Consider the following 23,143-nt stretch of genomic DNA (forward strand, 5'->3'; position numbering starts at 1 on the left):
ATGACTTTTATGCTTTTGGCAGATGAAACACAGAGACAGGAATACATTGAAATAGGATTAGATGAGTTCAGTTTTCAGAAACTGTCCATTTGAACACTATGAAAAAAGTTGGAAGCTAGAAATATCACTCTACAAAAGCACATACAGAAAATATTTAGAGAAATTACCTACAACTATTTTTAATGACACAGTATAGCTCAAGTGAACTTATTTTAAACTGACAATGTATATTATTGTGTATAGTGTGTTGTTTAATGCATGTTTATTGTATATGTGATCCGCCATTTCCAACTCTTGATTAGCATGTAATGACTGTACATGTTAGCATGATGTAATGTGATATTTCAACAGTCACACAACATGCACTATATCAAGGTAATTACTGTTTTCCTCTTCTTACCATTTCTTTATGTTTGGAACTCCGCTCGATCATCATAAAATAGCTAATGGACTATCATGAAATATAGTCACAACATTGCACTGCAGGACGCCATTACAAAAACTCCATGAAGATGCTCTTAATCTGAAAAGAAGAATCAATTCTTACTGGTTAAAAAAAGAATTGAGGGCTGGGGAGACAGCTCAGCAGGAAAAGTGTTTGCCATGTAAGTATGAGGACCAGAATTCAGGTCCGCAGCACCCACATAAAAGCTGGGTGGGTCCCCGAGGTGGCCTGTGATCCCAGCACACAGGGGGCAGAGACTCGATCCCCAAGGCAAGCTCGCCAACTGGACTACCTGAATCTGCATGCTTTGGGTCTAAGGGAGAGACCCTGCTCAATATATAACATGGGACATGATGGAAAAACACACCTGATGTCAACCTATGGTCTGCACAGGCATGCAAACATACATACATATATACATACATGCATGCATGCCCATAACATATACATATACATGGGAACAAAAGAGAATTGATTCTTACATGCCAAAAAAAGTACATATTTTGAGGGGTATTCATTTTATCTGTTACTTAATGCTCCATTGAAATAATGAATTACAAATGAATAGCATGATTTACATTACCAACAACAGGTCTTTGTTTTGGGATTCAAATTTAGATTAATTATACTAAAAAACTGACTTTCCCCACTCCCAGTTTCTTTAAATGTCAAGGAGATAGCAACAAAACTTTGGGTAAATCTCTTGATGCAGCTCGGAATTCATGGATAGTTCACGAAACATCACAGAATTTTTCATGCTGGGACTCTCACAAAATCTTCAGATGCAGAGGGTTTTGTTCGTGCTTTTTCTGTTTGTATACCTGGTCTCTGTTGCGGGCAACTTACTTATCATGATCACTATTACATCCAGCCCCACCTTGGGCTCCCCTATGTATTTTTTCCTCTCATGTTTGTCTTTTATTGATACTTGTTATTCTTCTTGTATGACTCCCAAACTCATTGCTGACTCCCTGCATGAGGGGACAACCATTTCTTTTGAGGGCTGTTTGGCCCAGTTCTTTGTTGCTCATTTATTGGGAGGAACTGAGATCATTCTGCTCACGGTGATGGCCTATGACCGCTATGTGGCCATCTGCAAGCCCCTGCACTACACCACCATCATGACCAGGCACCTCTGTGCCATGCTGGTGGCCGTGGCTTGGCTGGGGGGTTTCCTGCATTCATCCATTCAGCTCCTCCTGGTCCTTCAGTTGCCCTTCTGTGGGCCCAATGTGATCAATCACTTTGTGTGTGACTTGTACCCTTTGCTGGAGCTGGCCTGCACCAACACGTATGTCATTGGCCTGCTGGTGGTGGCTAACAGTGGTGTGATCTGCCTGTTGAACTTCCTCATGCTAGCTGCCTCGTACATTGTCATCCTGCGCTCACTGAGGTCCCACAGTGCAGAGGGGAGACGCAAAGCCCTGTCCACCTGTGGTGCCCACTTCACTGTTGTTGCCCTGTTCTTTGTGCCTTGTATATTTATTTACATGAGGCCATCATCTATTCTGTCCATAGACAAAATAGTGGCCGTGTTTTATTGTATTTTGACACCCATGTTCAACCCCCTGATTTATACTCTGAGAAATGCAGAGGTGAAAAATGCTATGAAGAATCTCTGGAGAAAATGAGGAATTGTGGATGGAGTATACAAGTTACAGTAAGGAAATAATATTAAGTGACTCTTAGTAAGAATTCATATTTTACATGGGACCTGAGTGACTTGCAACTTATATGAACATGCAACAATGATGACAGCACGCACAAGACCCATGCAAACTCAATCAGATGAAAACACAGCGTAGAATGAGGGAAATAGGTAGCAGGACCCAACCCTACCTGAGGAACTCTTGACAACTGATTACTGCTGGGTGAAGGAGAGTAAATCTTCTTTAAGGGAGTGACTCTAGACAGGCTGACTAGACTCCAGTGGATGAACTTGCACCGAGGGATATCTGGGTTCAAATGCTTGACTGGATAGGCCTTAACATATATGATAGAATGCATGAAATATGGTGGGGAGGCTATGGGGGGGTGAATGGAGGAGAGGGGTCTAAATTTGATTAAGATCTATTATATAAAATGCACAAAAATTCAATAAAAATATACACTAAAAATATATAATCTTTTTGTCCCCTGTTCCACTATGTTCCCCGAGCCTTAGATGTAGAGCTTGCATTATAGATGTGTCACTTAGGGCTGAACATCTCACAGACACTTATTCTCTGTGTTTGACCAGTTGTGGAACTCTACAATAGTCTCCATCTATTTCTTTGATGAGTGGTGAGAGGTATGCTTGTGTGTAAATATAAGCATTCATGCTTAGGTCATATGTTTTCTTGATTCTTTGTTTTCTGAGTTTTTGTATGCTCTGGAAATTAATCTTCTATCAGGTGTATAGCTAGGAAAGATTCTCTCCCACTCTGTGGGCTTCCTCTTCACTTGACTGATTGTTTCTTTTGCTGCACAGAAGCTTTTACGTCCAAAGAGGTCCCATTTGTCAGAAACCTACTATTTTATAAGCATCCTAAATACATATTATTTTCATATAAAGGAGTTTAATTGGAGTTACCCTACACTAGTGTGCGCAGGCTTCTTCCTCTCAGAAACCATAGACTGCCAAATGAAAAGCCCAGTTCCAGGCATGGAATGCCTCCCTCCCCCTGAATTGTTGGACATGGGTGTCCTGGGGACCCTGGAAACAATACAGGCCAGTGCCACTTCTCTTGGTTGACCACCAGAATCTAATGGTAAGACTCTGTTACCGAATATACCACATACTTTGGTCACAGGATATGGAAAAAGCCAGAGGTTAAGGGAGACTAGAGCAAAATAATGTCTTCTGCACATAACCGGACCACTGCCCTCATGAGCTGACAGCTAGGTCTTCATAAGATCAAGTAAGTCAGTATTCTAGCATGCGGGGGTGGAGTTCACATGCCCCCACCCTTAACTGTAGAGCTATTGACAACTGATAGCTTCTGGGGGAGGGAGAGTCAGTTTTCTTTAAGGGTGTGATCCCTGGTTGGTCCAACTTGCTCCAATGGATGGCCTCATGCTAATGACTATATGGTTAGCACAAGCTGAACTCAGTAGGTTCTTTTTTAAAAAAGAGGGCTCAAAGTTTGGAGGGGGTGGGAAGGTAGGAAGTAGATCTTGGAAGAGGATATGGGAAGAGTGGTAGGGGTAAATATGATCAAAATACATTGTATAAGATTCTTAAAGGATTCATAAAAATATACTCAAAAGGAGAGAACATGAAGAAAATAAACACATGAAAGTTTAAGACAAGACAATCTCTAACTTTAGAGATGTGCTCCTGGGTCAGAAGCTCCACTTAGCCCTAGCTGAGTCAATATCATTTGTGATACCCCACTGTGATATCAACAGTGTGTATCCGACCAGGCTGGCCTTGAACTCACAGAGGTCCACCTGCTTCTGCCTCCTGAGTGCTGGGATTAAAGGTGTGCACCACCATGCCTGGCATAATAATATATTTTGACAAATCATACTTGAAAATAAGAAAGATCTTGCATTTATTCTACCTCAATTCTTGGTTAAATAACTCAGCTTCTATTCACAGGTGTTTCTTTGCTTTTCAAAAGAAAAGAATATCATATCACTTTCTTATGAGAACCATGTGTGATCCGTTTATGAACCAGCTGATCCTTCACATTGGATACTAGACTATGGCTCACATTAGTCACTGATAGTTTATCCTAAATCTGCTTTCTATGTAAAGCAATATCAAAAGAAGCTATAGCTTGTGATCTTGATAATGCAGCAAATAATATTGGCAATCATAAACCAAATCATGGAAGTATATAAAGACAGTCTGTAATAAATTAACATGGACATGATTATATATAATAAATTATATGAAAATATGAGGTATATTTCTAAATAGCATATAGATGAAACCTCACCACACATATTTGGACATTGATTCACTGTTGAACATTGCTGTAACCATTTTATAAATGGATCATATGTGGTTCTCATAAGGAAGTGATATGATAGTCTTTTTAAAAAAACAACCTGAGCAACTCCAATCTCCCCTACCCCACATCCTGTTCTCCTTCTAGCCTTGGACACAGGCCTACTTTTGCTCTTAGCACCCCAGATCTCTGGACTACCCGCTTAGCTCCATGTGGTGATGAGCTTGCGTGTTGGGACCATCTGCAGTTCTTCCCCACCCCACTGCTGCAAGGCTAGGCTACTCTGCCTTTTAGTAGGATCCCAGATGTTTCCAGACTGCCTGAAAGTGCCTGAACCTACAGCCTCTGGATAGTGGTGAGCTTTCCAAATTGCACTATGTTCATTTCCCTACATTGGGACCACCTACAGCCCCTCCCACTGCTGAAGGGCTAGGCTTCCCTGCCCTTTGGTAGGGGCCCAGACCTTTATAGAGTACCTGAGATTGTCTGCATCTCTTCTTAGCAAGCTTCCCAAATTGTGCTGTGCCTGCTGGCTAGATGGCCCCAGACCTTCAGAGGAAGCCTGAGACTATCTGATTGGCACCTGAGTTGGGCCTCTGTGGGAGCTCCTCAGTAGCTGGGCTAGAGCCATCTGGTTCTTCCAATTCAAGTAAAGATTCTGGTCATCACAGAAACTCAATATCCAAGGTTCAGGAAGGTTCGTCTTAAACACAGATGAAGAAGGAGGTTATTCCTCCATACACTTCAGTTCAGGGAAAACTGGTAAAAAGAAACTGAAGCATTATATAATCATTTGTCATCTAAATGATCATGTGTTGATGTATGCATAAATACAAACACATATAGCTGATACATTTTTAAAATTTTTATTGAATTTTTGTGTATTTCATTAAGATTCGATCGATCTTAATGATCTTTATACCCCCTTCCCCACTAGCTCACTTCCATAGCACCCCCCACTGGAATTCATATATTTTGTCATTTGTGTTAAGGCCTATTGTGTCAAGTTAGTGTTCCCAGACATTCCTCAGTGCAAGTTCATCTACTGAGATCTAGTCAGCCTATCTGGAGTCCCTTGCTTTAGGAAGATCAGCTCTTCCTCACCCAGCAGTAATCAGGTACCAATATTTCTTTATCTAAGTTTGGGCTATGCTGTCCATTTCCCCAGTTCTATGCTGAGTTTTTGAGCAGACTGAAATTTTTGACAGTCACTCAGGTCCCATATGAAATATGAATTCTTACCAAGAATCATTTAATATTGTTTCCCTACTGTAGCTTGCATACTCTCTCCACAATGCCACAGTTCCTCATTTTCTCCAGTGATTCTTCATAACATTTTTCACCTCTGCTTTTCTTAGAGTATAAATCAGGGGCTTGAACATGGGTGTCAAAATGCAATAAAACACGATCATTATTTTGTCTATGGACAGAGTAGATGATGGCGCCATGTAAATAAATATACAAGGGATGAAGAATAGGGCATTATTTCTAATCCTTATTCTTTCCTTTGTCTTTCCCTTGTCTGTGATGTGCCAGGCTCCGACTGCCATCAGCTGCCACATACACTCTCTTTCACTGGGCAAAGCTCAAGGAATGAAATGCTCATTTTTGAATAAGGGAAATGGGTATCAGGGGAGTTTATAAGCCTAGGATGCCTTATAAACTGAGCGATGAAATAATTTAGCAACAAAACATAGTTTCCAGCTATCCAGAAAGCAGAGGCTTAACCACATTTATGGATGAAGTTGATCTTTCAACAAAGGTGCAATCACTTGAATAAACACAGAGGTCATAGAGGTGATGTCTTGAGAAGATCAGTGGAAAGATACCTCAGATAAGATAAGCCACAGCGAGTGTAGGTGGTGGTTAATGTGTAGAGACTGGGAGCCCATGTGGCCAAGGGCAGGCCAGCAATGGAATATTTTGTGTTAAAAAAAGAAAGCAATCACCATTTTCTACCACCGATAAGGACCATTTTTATAAAAAAGAAAGCAATCACCATTTTCTACCACCGATAAGGACCATTTTTATGAGTACCATGTCTGATTAATCTTATTTTTCCATTTTTAATAATCACACATGTCTACGTTTTCTATTTTTAATAAGGATACAAAAAGTAAGCTTCTTCTGCTTTTCTGTGTCTCTTGACTAAAAGGTACATTTGTGAATTTAATAGTATTCTTCCAATCTTTTTGTAAAACATAGTACCTGCTTTCATATATACACATTCAGAAAATTATATTAGTGTTTAATACTTTTTCCTTTAATATTATAGTATATATAATTCTTTGGGTTTTCCTGTTTCCTTGTTAATTTGTTTGCTTCTTTTGTTTCTGTTTTTGTTTGTGTTTGTGTTTTGATCAGAGTCTGGATAAGTAGTCCATTATTAAAATTCTGTTTCCACTCCCGTGTGCTGGGATGACAGTTATGTGTCACCACAACCAGTGGTATGTCACTCATCAGCCCACTTTTTCACTTTATGTCCAGTTCTTGCGACAAATATCTACTGGTAGATATATAGACCTGATTTGATTTTCTTTTAACTGCTGTAAAATAATTCATCATATCTGTCATTTATTATTGAAGCCTTGCCTTGTCTGTTTCTCTATTGTATTACAAAACATTTGTTTTAATACAAGAAAACTATGTGGTGAATACAATTGTATCAATTTCTGTGGGCACATTTGTGGGGAGATTTTCTTTAGAAAACTACGTGTAAGTGAATCAAACAGCATTTTATTTTTAAATAGCCACCATCAAATGGCCTTCCATGGTGACTATGCCACAAGCAATGTGTGAGGCAGCTTGCCAGTTCTCACCTTCAGCACCAGTGACACTCACTGCTGAACATCTTTGACGTGTATATAAACTGTACATTTGTCTTCGTGCATTAGCCTGTTCATCTATTGTCTAATATTTTTTGTATTTTCAGGCACATTCTTTGTACTCCACATTTTTGGCTGCAGTAGAGATTCCAAAATATTCTCCCAGGCAGTGGCTGGTCATATGACCTACATATGTGCCTTCTTATTCAGAAATAGCTTGTGTGTTAAATAGCTGCATTTATGAATCCATTTTACCTCATTTCAGAAAGTTTTCTCTAGCCTAGGTCATGAATGTATTCTCAACAAACATCTTCTGATAATTTTGCAACAGGAATTCCCAAATGTATTTTTCAAGCTGCAATTTATCTTTACAACTATATGAAACAAGAAGCTAGTTTTATTTTTAACCTCCCCAAGTGTCTCCACATACTCACAGAGTTGAACGGAAATTCCTATTGCTGCACAATCTTATATGAGCTTGCATAGAATTCAAAGTTCCACTTATACCATATTAATTCATATCATATGATTAACTATATATAATCATTATATAATAATGATTTAATCAGGATATCATATATAATAAATGTATCACTGTTTCATATCATTATATAGTATACATAATATCATATAAGTAATATCAAAATGTGAAAAGTGATATTTATTTTGACTTAAAATTATTCAAGTGTGATTTTATTAGATATACAAGTTTGAGGATAAGGCAATAACTATTTCTTGATAACCTTCTATGTTTACTGACTCTAGGAGTCAAAATTTTAAGATTTTTTTTCTGATAATGGAGAAATTTATTATTAATTTCTAAGTTATTTTCTTCTTAATATAAAAGGAGATACTGGGCTGAGGATGTAGTTCAATAGTAGAATGCTTACCTATCATATACAGGCCCAGCATAAAAAAAATGTATGCTAAAGTACAACTTATTTGTCAAACAAAGGGTAAATTTATTATAAAGTATGAAGCTTGCAATCTTAAAGGGTAAAAAGTTAGAAACTACATGCCCAAAGTTTGTAAAATCAGGAAAAAAATGGAATAACCACAGGCATGTCTTTAAAACTCCAGAACATAATAGTCCCATGGGGCATGCAATAAATAGTCAGTAGTGTGACAGAACAGCACCAAAAGTCATGAGTGTGGGAAAAGAACTGGTGGGGAGCATGACAGGGATAGGAGGGAGATGGGAGACGGCAGGGTGAGAATATTCAGAATGCAGTGTACACAGGTATGGGATTGTCAACAAACTAAATTAATAAAAATGGAAAATAGAAGGAAATGCCACTTTCTATTACTTACCAAAGAAAAAGTTATTCTACACTAGAGGCAGGATATATTTCACACCTAGGAGAGGAAAAACAGTAATCTCTTTGTGGAAGGAAAGGACTGAGGTAGAAACAATAGTATCAAATATTTCAGGAGTTTCCCATGTATGCGAAACTGTTTAAAACATTATTTAGATTATCTAGTTTAATTCCCAAAGTAACACTTTGACAGTAATATGCTAGGAGTTTCCGGTGTGGGGGAAACTGCATTAAAAGCTTTATCTAGATTATCCCAGTTAAGCCTCAAAATAACATTTTAAACACAAATTGTCTTATAGCTTCCCCCAAATTTATTGAGATACACATTTAAACCTTTTAAAAATGGAAAGTCCTGTTATTCACCACAGCACAGGTGGACTTAGAGGAGATAATGTGAAGTGAAATGAGTTAGACACATCTAGATAAATGAGATGAATTCACTTACATAAAAAAATCTGAAATACCTTTACTTTAAAGACAGGCATCAAGGCTTTGTACATTTTGTTGTCACTTATTAAAGGTCATAAAGTCATGCAGCTAGTAAGGATAGGAAATGAGACCAAGACTGTGATTTGTCTCCAGCCTGGATCCTACCCTGATTCTGTAATATAGAAGCCACACAGCAGATGTTACAAAGGAAGATGAGATTCACACAAACTTGGATGTAAACAAGACTGAGGATACATGGCTAGGCGTGAAGGTTTTTGGTTGTGTTTCACCTCATTTTTCTATAGCTCCATTAATTATCACACAAGCACACATCATAGATTATAATTTAAAGATAATAAAATGGGTAAAAAAACTGAGTTTGAGTTTTTAACCACATCAAGCAACTTTGTTTCCAGGGCTGGAGAGATGGCTCAGCAGTTAAGAACAGTGGTTGCTCTTGCAGAGGACCTGGGTTCAGTTCTCAGCACCCATATCATGGCTAATGCCTGTGTGAGACTCCAGTTCTAGCGGACATAGTGCCATTTTCTGGCCTCTATGGGCCAGAGTACATTTATATACATACAGGCAAAACTTACTCTCTTCCCAGCCAACTAGTACAGCCTTTGAAGACAAAAGAAAAATGAGGAGGAACCCAATGGAGGGATGCTTTTGGAAGCCCTTGTCAACAAATTCCAATGGACTCTCATATGAACATTTGAAAATTGCCCTGTTCTGACATTTTTCTAGTTCCCTGTCTAGGACTTGTAATGCTAATTACTCTTGCCTTTACTTCTCCTTCACATCTCCTATTTGAGAGTCAAGGACTTTCTTTTCCCCTTGGAGACAAAAGTTATGCAATTTGGGAGTCTTTTAGATAGACCCACTGAAGGGGCACTCCAATTGCCTCACCCTGAGTCTCTGTTCAGCATGGAAGAAGCTAGAGTGGTCAGCGTCTCTATTCCCTATTTGCAATTTGGGTAACCCCTTCAGAGGATGGTGTGATAAGACTAGGAGGTAGGAATTGGCTAGGCAGTTAGGGTAAAAAGACCCCCAGGAAATGTAGCCAGTTTCTTGGCTATAAGTCAAAATGTCCGTGGGCCTGTTAGCAACGTACTGTGTTCCAAGGCCAAAAGTGTCAAAAGTATCTGGGAGCTTGTATCTAATCCTTAAAAGATTTTAGGGTTCTCTCTTCAGAGGGGGGAATGTTGGAGGGGAGGGAGTGGGCATGGATTTGATCAAAACACCTTATATGCATGTATGAAATTCTCAATAAAGATTTGTAAAATTTTTTAAAAAAGAAAAAAAGACAATGCAATCCTAAAAAATAAAAATAAAAAAACATTTTGCATCTGAAAAAAAATAAAAAATTTAAAAAGTTGTTCTCTACTTCTAAAATAGAAATAATAATTTAAGTAGTTTATATTGTACAGATATTGTACAATTAGAACATGTAATTCAACCACAAAAGCCTATAAAGATGAAACAATGGATAAATGGAATAAAATGATACATGGTTTAAAAAAATGTGAGCTTTGATTGTTGCATTTACAGAAATGGACTGACTACATGTGCTTCTCTACCACTGAGATTCAGGTACTTGCAATTTCCTATCATACAAAAAGTTTTCTCGTGGCATTTTTTACCTCTTCATTTCTCAGAGTATAAATGAGTGGATTCAACACAGGTGTCAGAATACCATAAAATACTGCCATGCTTTTATCTATTGATAAAGTAGTTGTTGGACGCATGTAACTAAATATGCAAGGTACAAAGAATAAGGTGACTGCAGTGAAGTGGGCACCACAGGTGGACAGGGCTTTGCGTCTCCCCTCTGCACTGTGGGACCTCAGTGAGCGCAGGATGACAATGTACGAGGCAGCTAGCATGAGGAAGTTCAACAGGCAGATCACACCACTGTTAGCCACCACCAGCAGGCCAATGACATACGTGTTGGTGCAGGCCAGCTCCAGCAAAGGGTACAAGTCACACACAAAGTGATTGATCACATTGGGCCCACAGAAGGGCAACTGAAAGATCAGAAGGAGCTGAATGGATGAATGCAGGAAACCCCCCAGCCAAGCCACAGCCACGAGCACGGCACAGAGGTGTCTGGTCATGATGGTGGTGTAGTGCAGGGGCTTGCAGATGGCCACATAGCGGTCATAGGCCATCACTGTGAGCAGAATAATTTCCACACCTCCCAGGAAATGGGCCCCAAACAGCTGGGACATGCAGTCTTCATAAGAGATAGTTGTCCTTTCATACAAGGAGTCTGCAATGAGTTTAGGGGCCAAGGAAGAAGAATAGCAGGTGTCAATAAAGGATAGATTGGAAAGGAAAAAATGCATTGGGGAAGCCAGGGTAGAGCTGATGGTGATGGTGAGCACAATGAGGATGTTTCCAGAAACTGTGACCACGTAGATTACCAAGAAGACCACAAAGAGAAGCCTCTGCACCTCTGGCTTCTGGGAGAGTCCCAGCATAACAAATTCTGTAACATTGTGTAGTTTTTCCATAGACTCCGAGGGTACTGAGATTGCAGGAACAGTGTTGCCTTTAACTTGAAAGAGCACAAGCAAGAGAATGAATTCCATGTTTCCTTTGAAAACTCTGCCCCTCTTAACACTCTTATCTCCTAGAATCTTAGGTCAGTTTATTGTCATCCATAAAATGTGAACATATGCCTTTTGTTTCACTGGACTCTAAATATTGAAGCCATTAGCTTAAAACAATAAATTCATCATCTCAACTTTTTTGGTTACAGCTGAGTCTTCCTAGAGTTGGTATTACAGACACATACATATTGAACCTCTGGAATACTGTGATTTTCTAATTCAAACTGGAATGCATCTCTGATCATTGTCAGACTAAATATGATGGAATTTGAGAAAACATCTAAAATCTCTGCCTATCTGTTGCACACCTTTTGAATAAAATATTTCTACTTACACTTTTCAAAGATAGTTGCTCTCCAAAGTCAGTTTAGCTGATGGTAACACAAACTAGTGGTAAATTAAAAAAACAAAACTGAAACAGGGTTGGGAGACTGATGTGGTTGCTGTTGGATACTTGTACAACTGTTCTCCTCCTCTCCTTGTTCATGTCCACCTGCTCCAGCCCAGGATGTGCTCAGCATCCTGTCTAGGAAGCAACTGACCTGCTTTCCTCCTGCTTCTGGGTTATGCTTGCCTTTGCCTTAAGAAAATCCATCTCACTAAAGGCTTCTGCTCTCTCTAGAGCCTTCAAGGAGGACTCGATATAAAAGAATAGAAGTAAATTAATCGGGGATCATTTTTATATAATTATCTGTTTATTTTCTACAGGAGGGAAATTGTTAGCACAGAAAGAAAAATAGTTGCTCTTTTTCTTTGCTTGCCTCTTACTGTACAGCATAGGCTGCTTACAGTTCTCCTACCTGAGTCTTCCTGGAGATGTGAATACAGACATGCAGCACCGTGCCCAGCTCAGATGCTATCTGAGCCAGCTTATAAATTATAAAATTCCCTGGAAGAATATGCCTACATACTCTTTACTTTCCCAGTGATATTAGGAGAAAGCTTGTGTCTATCTCAGCTTTGGTTTTAAAAAATTTATATATCAGTAGTCCTTCACAGCTATCTTTTTTTCTAGAAGTAAAGTCATTTTCAGTAGTTAAATCTTCCCACTTTCTAAAGACATAAAATCTTTAGTATAATAATTCAAGGAAAACTATTGAGTTTTAGAAGAAGAAAAATGCACCCAGATCTTTGCAATACCGCAGAGAAGATCCTGTGCTGATCAGGAAGCTGCTCTCCTCTCTCTTTTCTGTTGAGATGTATCAGCACATGCAATCCCCACATCAACCCCATGGGGTAAGTTCTTATTTTATGCAGAAAGAGAGACTGTATCTAACAACTTTGAATGGGGGTCTCAAGTATTTTCATTGTACTGCATCTTCTCACAATGAGCAAATTAGTAGCAGAGCTGGGTCTTGAGCAGTCTTACCACAGAGTCTGTGGGCTGAGCTATATGATATTATCAGTTAAGCATTTCTGGGCTTGGACTTTTCCATTGATACTCATTGGTAATATAACCATAGATAATTTTGCAAAGCCTCAACATTCTTTTTCATAAAAATGAAAGTAATGGTACTTATTACCTGTCGATTTTTTAAACTGTGCTAAAATTAAAAAATGAAAGAGTTTGGTCACGTGTGGTGGTGCATACCTTTAATCCCAGCACTCAGGAGGCAAAGGAAGATAGATCTTTGAGTTGCAGGCCAGCCTGGTCTACATAGTGAGCGCCAATCCAGTCAAGGCTACATAGTGAGACCCTCTAAAAAACAAGAAAGAACGAGTTCTTCTACAAGTAATGCAGAAAGGGCATGACTATAGTGCATGGCAAGTATTTGTAATAATCTGGATGTAATAAATATGCAATAAATAGTATCTCTGATCATCTCTATCATCAGCTGCAAGGATAATTATTCATGTGGCTTAAGGAACCAGGTCATTAAGTATATGTAATCAGGATTAAGCAGCTATTGATATGGATATAACTTCATTATAAACATGAAAAATTTCTAATACTTAGTCTCAAACAGACAGGAAAAACTAAAGGAAAAATATAATCAACATGAGCAATATAACATATAGCCAAACTGAATTCGTATATCCTAAAAGAAAAAATTATAAGCCAATTTGTCTTTGTGATTCAAATTGGTGGCCATAGAAAAAAACTATCTGTTAAAAACAAAGAAACAAAGTCTCCTGTTTGGGTATCCATAAGGAACAATTATGCTATATAACATAATGAAATTTCTGCTAAAATTATCCCAATGTATTTTTATATATGGCTTTTTAAAATTATTTTAAAAATAGAGTTTTCAGGACAAACTTTTCAATAGAGTCAGGACATGCCTATGATCTCAGCACTCAAGAAAATGAGTTAGGAGGATTGCCATTAGTACAAGGTCAGCCTGGACTATATAGAATCAGGGCAGCTAGGGCTACATCTCAAGACCAAAAAATAAAATAAAACTAGACTTTATCTCAAAACCAAAAAATAAAATAAAATTAGATTATAGAAAACTTACATTGATTGGATCTGAGGACACCACAGGATGCCCACAATTTTCTTACAGTCCAACATCACAGAATGATAAACCCAGAAAAGTTTTCAAAGGGACCTCAAAGCCCACCTCCAAGCATGTGAACCTAAATTCCAGTTTCCAATTCTTAAAATCCTACATAAGGCTCAAATTTTTTTTTAACATCAAAGCCCACCTCCAAGCATGTGAACCTAAATTCCAGCTTCCAATTCTTAAAATCCTACATAAGGCTCAAATGTTTGTTTGTTTTTTTTTTACAGTGAAGCGAAGCACAGAGTTTGCAGTTCCTATCTATTAAAGAAACTTATCTAAGCTGAAAGCTTTGTGTTATTAGTTCTTTTGAACAAGTTGTAAAAGTACAAAGCTATGAATTCTTTCCAGCATACTTCCCTTTTATTTACTGAACAACATGCCATTTAAAATCATCTTTCCCATCTGGTGGATTTGAGACTCAGCAAATGATGACGTTCACTTGGTCCAAAGCTGTGTGGGTAATTTGAGGCAGAAGCAAGACTGGATCCTAGGTCCTTCCTCTCTCCAGGCCCTGTCAGTATAACCACCACCTTCCACTGTTTTGTTCCTCTGGCTTTGGCAATTCAAAAAAAGCATTGCTGCTTATGTTCAGGAGGAAAGTCTCACAGAAGGATTAACTGGTTTGTTCACCCTGCTTTCTGCAAAGAATTTTCATCAGCATACTCTCAGAGAACGTTGTTCCCTTCCTTCCACCAAAAAGGATTATTTATAATGTGGAAAGATGACACAGGGCTTATTTGGCCTTCATGCTCTCTGCCTCTGTGGGAGATCACTTCTCTCCCCTCTCAGGATCATCTGCTAAAGCAGTATTGAAAGCATCTTCTGTGCACAGGCTGGACCAATGTGGAGGCTATCATGTAATTAATCCCTTTGAATACAGTTTGGTCTCTCAAGGAAGAAACTTCTGCTCTGCCTCTTAAAATACCCAGTGTCTACAGAGAAAGTCCACAAATTGGCAGGAAGGAGAGGTGGTATATTTTTGCAACTGATATTGGATAGTTAGCATTTTTATGAAAATCATTGACCAAAAAAATAAAGAAAAATAAAAAACAGCAAAATTAGCATTATTGGTTGAACATTCTGTGTTGTGGGGGGTTCTGTTTGTTTTGAGTTTGCTTTTTTGACTCAGGGTCTCAGTATGCAGCCCTTGCTGACCTGGAGCTTGCTATGTAGACCAGGCTGCCTTGAACTCATAGATATCCATCCACCTGTCTGCTTCCCAAGTGCTGAGATTAAATTTGTGTCACCACATTATGCCCAAGCATTCTGTTTTAGGCACAGAGACTAGGCCAGCTGGAAGAGAAGAATCACTCTCCCTTATCCACATCTTTACTGTATGCTGTGCTAAAAGATCAAGGGAGGCAAAGCCAGGACAACTTGAATTGGAATCACACCTCTACTACTTCCATCATTCATTAAGCATGTACTCAGGCCTCACCTAACAACAAGATAGTGCTTTGCTAAACTTCAGGTATGTCTTGGTGAATGAGAAAACCATGTTTCCTAGCAGCATAAACTGTGATACAAAAAGAACAATATCCATAGGTATGCAACCCTAGAACAAAGCATGGAAAAAGCCAGTGGAATAATTATACAATCAAATATAAGGGCTTCTGAGTTAATTTTAGATACATTTAATGCTGATAATTGTTGACAAGTTTATCTCCAAAGAGCTACCTCAGTTCATGGTCCCACCTAAGCCTATAAACCCTTATTTAGGAATCAGTACAGAAGTGGTAGAACTCCATGAGTATGTGTTGGAATTGCTGAGCCAGAGGGATACGCATGTTTAACATTCGCTGATATGTGCGGCAAACTTTTCTTCGTGAAGTTTGTGACCAATTATACTTCCAGCCCTCTTGCTTCTGTTGCCATATGCATCCAGCCATTTCCAGATACTAATGAATTCTATTCCAAGTCTCCAAACATCGTGCCTGAAACCATCCAGAAGTGTCAAAATAGGGGAGATTTAGTCACTTATTAATCTATGCCATCTACTTAAAAATGCCCAGCAACGTTCTCAGTAATACTGCCAAGTTTCTCTGATCAAAACTGTGTCCCAGAGACCTGGTTCCTCTAAGGGGTGGGGCCTGCTGCTGGGAAATGGACTGTAGAGGGGCTTCTGGGAGCCATCTAGTGATGGAAGCCTCGACCTGCCTGGAATCTGCATCAAGGTATGGAGAAAAAGATGGCCCAGGTGTCTTATCTGCATCTTGAGAGGGGGCATTTACCAACCTGGAAGGAGACTGTGGGCCCAAGATGTGTGGGTGAAAGTTAATGGAGACTGTGAGCGGGAAGCAATCTGGAATGGTGGTGGCCCACTGGTGCAGAGCTGGGTGCTGGTGCCTGGCATTAGTCTCTATAAGTTTCTCCATCCCCCCAAGATATAAACTATAATAAACTCACATAAAAATATATATGGTTTGTCTGATAGTGCAAGAGACCCCGAGAGAACTCTGGCGACAAAATTGACACAGCTGACAGGATGGCGTTAATGACACACCGCTGAAGTTTGGAAAAAGCTAGAGTGCTGATGGCAGCACTGATGTGGTTTTTACAATGGATTACTAAAAAAGAGGCCAGCCACACAGAAGTGTGGGCCACAGCTACGTTGTAAATGTGAGGGTATGTTGTGGGTATGTGAAGATTTGTTAAAGGTTATTCAGAGGCTAGAAAAACTTTTACCCCCTAAATGGAGTGCCCAGAGAGGAGGCATGGCCACTTTGCATAATAAAAGATGTGCCCCAGTCAGGGGAAGCTGAAAAGGTTAGGGAAGTCTTGGCAGATCCAGTTGCAGAGCTTCAGAAAAAAAATATAAAAGCGGGACACTTTTATTTGTGTAAGGTCCAAGGACTCAGAGGAGGAGACAGATAATAATAAAAAGGAAAATGACCTAAAAATAAAAGTAGCTAATGCTGCCCCTCAGATTCAACTGTTGACACAAAAGGAAAAAAAAAAAAAAGCTAACAGTGCTTTAGCTAGGAAATATTCCATACTAGAACTGTTAAAACTAGGAAAAACTTACAAGCAAGCAATCTGAGAGCCCCTAGCCATATGGCTTGTGAGAGTATGGGACATGGGAAAAAATGATGTCAGTCTAAGTCCTTCAGGAGCTTCACAGCTGAGTTATATAACCACCCATTCATCTTTGTAAATATAGGCTGTTCAACCTAGACCAATGCAGGGGGAGCAGTCCTTAATGGGATGGCTGGTTGAAGGCATTAAAGATACATGGTTGTCACCAAGGGAAACTAACATGATTAGCAGGGGCTGGAGGACTATAAAGGAGGGGCAGGCATTACTGAGAGAACTAGGTATGAGAAAAGCAATATATGATGTCCAGTTCACTGGGCCAGATAAAACAGTGTTCACCGGAGATGTGAACTGGGACCTCGAGAATGGTATGGGGCTTTACTGGTTTTACTAAGCCCTTTGATGGGACAGGATCTTTGTAAAGTGAGAGAGGCTTTGGCAAATCTAAATGATTCTGACCAGCATGTAAAATGCATCTGTAAAATAACAGAACACCCTATAAGAGATATAAAAAAGATCAGACAGAAGAAATGGCCCATTTGGGTTACTCAAAGACAAATGTGGCAAGACTTATGTAGAGCCCAAATTCCCAGAGAAAAGATTGATAGAAAACCGAATTAGGTATTAAGGAGTCTCTGGAAGGCTTTAAAACCAGAAGAACAGTTTACAAATGGCATTCAAAGAATAAAAACTGTCCCAGGGGTGATTAATAATCCCCAAGGATTAAATCAGATGCATTCTCTTCTGATAAAGGCTATACTAGGGATGGAAGCAGTTTTTCCCATGAAGTTCTCCCCCAGCAGCCAGGTGTGGTCAAAGGAGAAATGACAGATATGGCTACAGTCAGACCCAGGGCCTGCCTGACTCAGGGAACCAACAAGTGCAGCGGGGACAGGAGAAATCCCCTGCTTCCTTAGCCCAGTGCAGGGTCAGGCAACTGGAGCCAACACCTGTTAGTCTATCAAGAATAAAAGAATCCAAAGGGATAACTAAAAATGGTAAAAAGATAACCAAATTAATGCCTCATACCCATGCTATGGTACTTATTAGGGTTTCAAAGAGCAGCAGCTTCCCCTGCTCCCCAACAGGGACCTATGGACTTTTGAAGCCTGAAAAAAGGGAACTGAGCTGATAAGCACCTTGGCCTTTGAAGTCAAGGGGAACAGACTCTGCTCAGTGTACAATGTTAACCTTCCTTTGAGTGTTTTACAGATATAAAACGCATTTGAAAGATACCTGAAGAAGCAAAGGCCAGCTATAGCTGTAAGATTCTTGGGAGTTTTATGGTTGGGTAAGACGAAGACAGAGACTCCCAAACTATACAACTATTAAGAAAATCTACAGTACCAGGGGTGGGTTGCCCCCCCCCGCCATGAGCTATTGGTCAGAGAGATGCTTGAGGTCCTCAAATTCACTAAGGCTATTGCCATTAATGTCGGTTGTACACTAAAAAGGTCAGTAAGGCCATGTTGCTGAAGACACTGCATGTTGTGAGCATGGGAAAAGAAGAGATGGAGCTGAGACTAAGCCAAAAAACGCTGTGCTACTGGATGGATGACATTCATATTGCCAGAAGGTTCTATGTATATGTTTGGGGAAGAAAGGATTGTCTATGATTCTACTCAACAATGGACACCACGTGCTGCACACTATGGACATGCCAAGCAATGCCCGCAAGTGCAATAATGGCTCAACCAACATACGTACAACCGACAAATTTCTAATTGGATAAGGCCCACACCTAGGGGTGGAACACACATCTGGTGCTGTAGACCAGGACAACACATTGTGTCGAGAAAGGCTACAGGCCCTAGTGGGCAAGCCATTGCAAGTATACTGTTCAATGAATATAGTACACCTACTGGGATATCTTCTGGGCTTCTGTATTTACATTCATGCTTGTTTAAACATGTCTACTTCCTTCCATTTGTCTTTATAGTAGAAGAAACACCACTGAGATAGATCAATGGCCATGGCTTAAAGACAAATAATGGGGAGGCCCAAGAAGTCACTATCTCGCCATGATACAAGACAGATCCTGCACCTGTTGCCCCCTCCAAGGCTCAGGGATCTTAGCAGAAGATGGGCGGAAAGATTGTAAGAATGGCAGAAAGGGGTGGAGAGTGTGTCCCAGAGACCTGTTTTCTCCAAGGTGTGGGGCCTGCGCAGGGAATGGATTGTGGAGGGGCTTCTGGGAACCATCCTGGGACGGAAGCTGTTAGATACCTGGAATGTGAGGCAGTGGGTGTAGAGAAAAAGATGGCACTGGCGCCTCACCAGTATCTCATGAGGGAGCATTTACTGACCTGGAAAGAGACTGCAGGCCCAAGATGTGTGGGCGAAAGTTAACGGTGACCTGGGTGGGAAGTGATCTGAAACAGTGGTGGCCTCACAGAGCTGGGTGATGGTGCCAGGCGTTAGTCTCTGTAAGTTCCTCCATCCCTCCCCAAGATATAAACTATAATAAATTCACATAAAAATATATTATTTGGTTTGTCTGATAGTGCAAGAGACCCCGAGAGAACTCTGGCAACAAAAACATATCCCCATCTCTACTCAGACCATGTACAACCCTTCTCACTTTCCTCAAAATTCCCTCCTCCAGTCTAATATCCAAGAGCAGAGACTCCTCTTTAATTCACATTCCCTCTCTGTCTTGATAAAATTTCCTTAGAACTAAACGGATATCTAGAACTTTCTTTAGTTTTCTCCATTTTTCCTTCATAGTAGTCAGACCTGTCTTTCATTTTGGCTTATCTGATTCTCCCTTACTAAATCCCCAGTAAGTTTTTTGAGTATTTACCCTATCTTGTTGCCTGAATCTCAAAGAACTGGGTTTGAATTGTACTAGTTCAAAAGTCTGCTGAAAAATTATACATACAATATCTGTACATGAGTCCATGTGTATAGCTGAAGGCTACATAACAAGAAACAGTGCCAGACAGCAAAACACTCCCTTCAAGTTGTTGGTCAAGGCAGTCCAAGAGACTTCCAAATTTGGACAGACTATTGCCACAGCCCTTGATTGCCTCCTGGAACTTGAAGGTAAGACCATATTGCTGAAGACAGGGCATACTTCAGACACAGGACTTGGAACAATGGGGCTGGAACTGACCTGGAAGTCACCTCCCTGAAGACTAGCTCTCATAGATTTAGAGGACACTATGCAAGCTCCTACGGGAGAACATCAATCAGTGATCCAACCCCAGCTTTAAAGCCTAATAATCACACATCACTAGGCCATAAACATATCAAAATTAAAAAGTGGGGTATGGTTTCTAGAAAGTACATGCCAAAGTAAAAAACCTACAAGCAGACTAATAAAGTTTCATATGCTGCACTTCCTATTTCATCCATTTGGATATGTTTAACTATCAGTTTTAATTTCTTCTTTGAAGAACTGGCTGTCCAGAGTATGTGTATTTAATTTCCACATATTTGTGAATTTTCCAGGAACTCTGTTGAATATTAAATTCTACAGTCAAATGGCACACTAAATATTTGAGTGTGTGTGTGTGTGTGTGTGTGTGTGTGTGTGTGTGTGTGTATGTTTAAAGGCCCACCTGTTTGCTACCTACAAGAGACTCCCTTCTTTGTTAAGGACATATATAGACTGAAAGAGAAGAAAAGGAAAAGATGTCCCTTGTAAATGAAAACCAAATTAGAAAAACTTTAGATCAGAAACTGCTCAAACAGCAGGGCTTTGGGGCGCATGCCATATATATTATATGAACATATATGTATATATAATATATGAGTATATAGTATCTCTATATAATATATATTAAGGTGGGGGGAGTGGTAAAAGGAGCTTAAATAGGGAAAAGGAGTCTAAATATGATCCAAATATACTGCATGCAATTCACAAAAATTCACTAAAAAATTATTATTTAAAAAACCACTTAAGGGGCTGGAGAGATGGCTCAGCAGTTATGAGCACCAGCTGCTCCTTGCAGAAGACCCAAGTTCAATTCCCAGCACAAACATGGCGGCTAACAACCTCCATCATAGCTCCAGTTCCAGGAGATCTGATGCCCTCTTCTGACCTCTGAGGGCACTGCATGACCCGGTTGCACTTAGACACATAGGCAATACATTCATACAAATGAAATAAAAATAATACTAATAATAAAAACCTTCAAAGCCTAACGCCAAATTAAACTTTGGGTACACAGCTGGTAACACCAAGAACACCAAGAACATTTTTCTGTGTCTCATTTTGTAAAAGATGCCACTGAAAATCACATTTAATATTGTTGAACATGGTTTCAGTTTTGCTCCCATGTGTCCTGAATGTGCTGAGTTAAAGCATCTAGATGCAATGTTCCTTCACCTTAGGCATGATATTTTTTTAGTTGTGTTATTTCAAATTTGTATTTAATGAATATTCATTGAGTATAAACTATTCTATTGGCGAGATGGTAATAATTATAGTATTTTAATTAATACAGTTAAAATATAGCTTAATAAATAAATGGAGTACTCACTATAAAAATGATGTGTGACTTTAACTGATTTTCACTGATAAAATCAATCCTGAATTTTTGAGTAGTTGGCCATACTGTGTAATTATTTTTGCATATTATTTGATTCCATCTGCTAAAGATTTTGTGTGTGCCGGACATTGAACCCAGGGCCCCAAATAGAACAAATGTGTGCTACACCACAAGCTACACTCCAAGTAAACGGATGCACTAAATACATTAATTTTTTTGAGGCAGGATCTCACTCTGTAGCCTAGACTGCCCTGGAACTTGTGATCCTCCTGTCTAAGTGCTAAGATTACAGGTATGTGTTTCATGCCCAGCCTGTTAATAATTTTGAAGTTTCTTTGCATCTGTATTTAAGAGGGATATTAGTTCCTGTCTTGTCTTTTGGTTTCAGAGTCAAGATCCTGGCTCATGGAATGGAAGCAACAGCCTGACTTGTACAGACATAAAAGAACGGAATTAGGTGTCATAACAGGACCATAACAGGCCTCATACCGAGGCCCTGTGTCAGAAAAGCAAAAAGCAAAACAAACAAACAAGCAAGGAAGCAAAACCCCCACAACCCAGAATGCTCAACAAATAACGCTGATTTTACTGTTTTTTAAAAAAAGTTTTCTTTACTATTATTTTTTGGTCAGTGATATTCCTAAAAATGCTGACTTTCCATATCAGTTCCAGAAGTATACCAAATCTCTTTTCTTCATGGCAATTTGGATTTTCTCTTTAGACACTAGAATGATGCTGGGTATTTTAAGAGACAGAGCAGAAGTTTCTTCCTTGAGAGACCAAACTGTATTCAAAGGGATTAATTACATGATAGCCTCCACATTGGTCCAGCCTGTGCACAGAAGATGCTTTCAATACTGCTTCAGCAGATGATCCTGAGAGGGGAGAGAAGTGATCTCCCTCAGAGGCACAAAGCATGAAGGGCGAATAAGCCCTGTGTCATCTTTCCACATTATAAATAACCCTTTTTGGTGGAAGGAAGGGAACAACGCTCTCTGAGAGTATGCTGATGAAAATTCTTTGCAGAAAGCAGGGTGAACAAACCAGTTAATCCTTCTGTGAGACTTTCCTCCTGAACATAAGCAGCAATGCTTTTTTTGAGTTGCCAGAGCCAGAGGAACCAAACAGTGGAAGGTGGTGGTTATACTGACAGGGCCTGGAGGGAGGAAGGACCTAGGATCCAGTCTTGCTTCTGCCTCAAATTACCCACACAGCTTTGGACCAAGTGAACGTCATCATTTGCTGAGTCTCAAATCCACCAGATGGGAAAGATGATTTTAAATGGCATGTTGTTCAGTAAATAAAAGGGAAGTGGATGCTGGAAAGAATTCATAGCTTTGTACTTTTACAACTTGTTCAAAAGAACTAATAACACAAAGCTTTCAGCTTAGATAAGTTTCTTTAATAGATAGGAACTGCAAACTCTGTGCTTCGCTTCACTGTAAAAAAAAAACAAACAAACATTTGAGCCTTATGTAGGATTTTAAGAATTGGAAGCTGGAATTTAGGTTCACATGCTTGGAGGTGGGCTTTGATGTG

At 39.6% G+C, this 23,143-nt stretch overlaps 2 protein-coding genes across 2 annotated transcripts; one reads left to right on the top strand and one right to left on the bottom strand.

Moving 5' to 3' along the window:
- Positions 1–1,164: 1,164 nt before the first annotated feature.
- On the top strand, positions 1,165–2,076 carry LOC103742535 (olfactory receptor 140). Its single transcript, XM_008843639.2, has one exon. The coding sequence runs from the start codon at positions 1,168–1,170 to the stop codon at positions 2,074–2,076; it is 909 nt and encodes a 302-aa protein (XP_008841861.1). The 5' UTR covers positions 1,165–1,167.
- Positions 2,077–5,690: 3,614 nt separating this feature from the next.
- Positions 5,691–11,469, bottom strand: LOC103742536 (olfactory receptor 140-like). The gene is made up of 2 exons (XM_008843641.1): positions 10,736–11,469; positions 5,691–5,865 (listed from the first exon to the last, which is right to left on the bottom strand). The coding sequence occupies exons 1-2, from the start codon at positions 11,467–11,469 to the stop codon at positions 5,691–5,693; spliced, it is 909 nt and encodes a 302-aa protein (XP_008841863.1).
- Positions 11,470–23,143: the final 11,674 nt, after the last annotated feature.

The sequence above is a fragment of the Nannospalax galili genome, unplaced genomic scaffold (assembly GCF_000622305.1).
Source record: "Nannospalax galili isolate Female #2095 unplaced genomic scaffold, S.galili_v1.0 scaffold1200, whole genome shotgun sequence".
NCBI classification, from domain to species: Eukaryota; Metazoa; Chordata; class Mammalia; order Rodentia; family Spalacidae; genus Nannospalax; species Nannospalax galili.

Excerpts from the sequence above, each read along its gene's own strand:
- LOC103742535 (XM_008843639.2), top strand. The coding sequence starts at position 1,168 with ATGGATAGTTCACGAAACATCACAGAATTTTTCATGCTGGGACTCTCA.
- LOC103742536 (XM_008843641.1), bottom strand. The coding sequence starts at position 11,469 with ATGGAAAAACTACACAATGTTACAGAATTTGTTATGCTGGGACTCTCC. Across the intron at positions 5,866-10,735 it reads GGTGCCCACTTCACTGCAGT|TGCCCTATTCTTCATCCCTT; the intron begins CACCTTATTCTT and ends GATTAGAAATAA.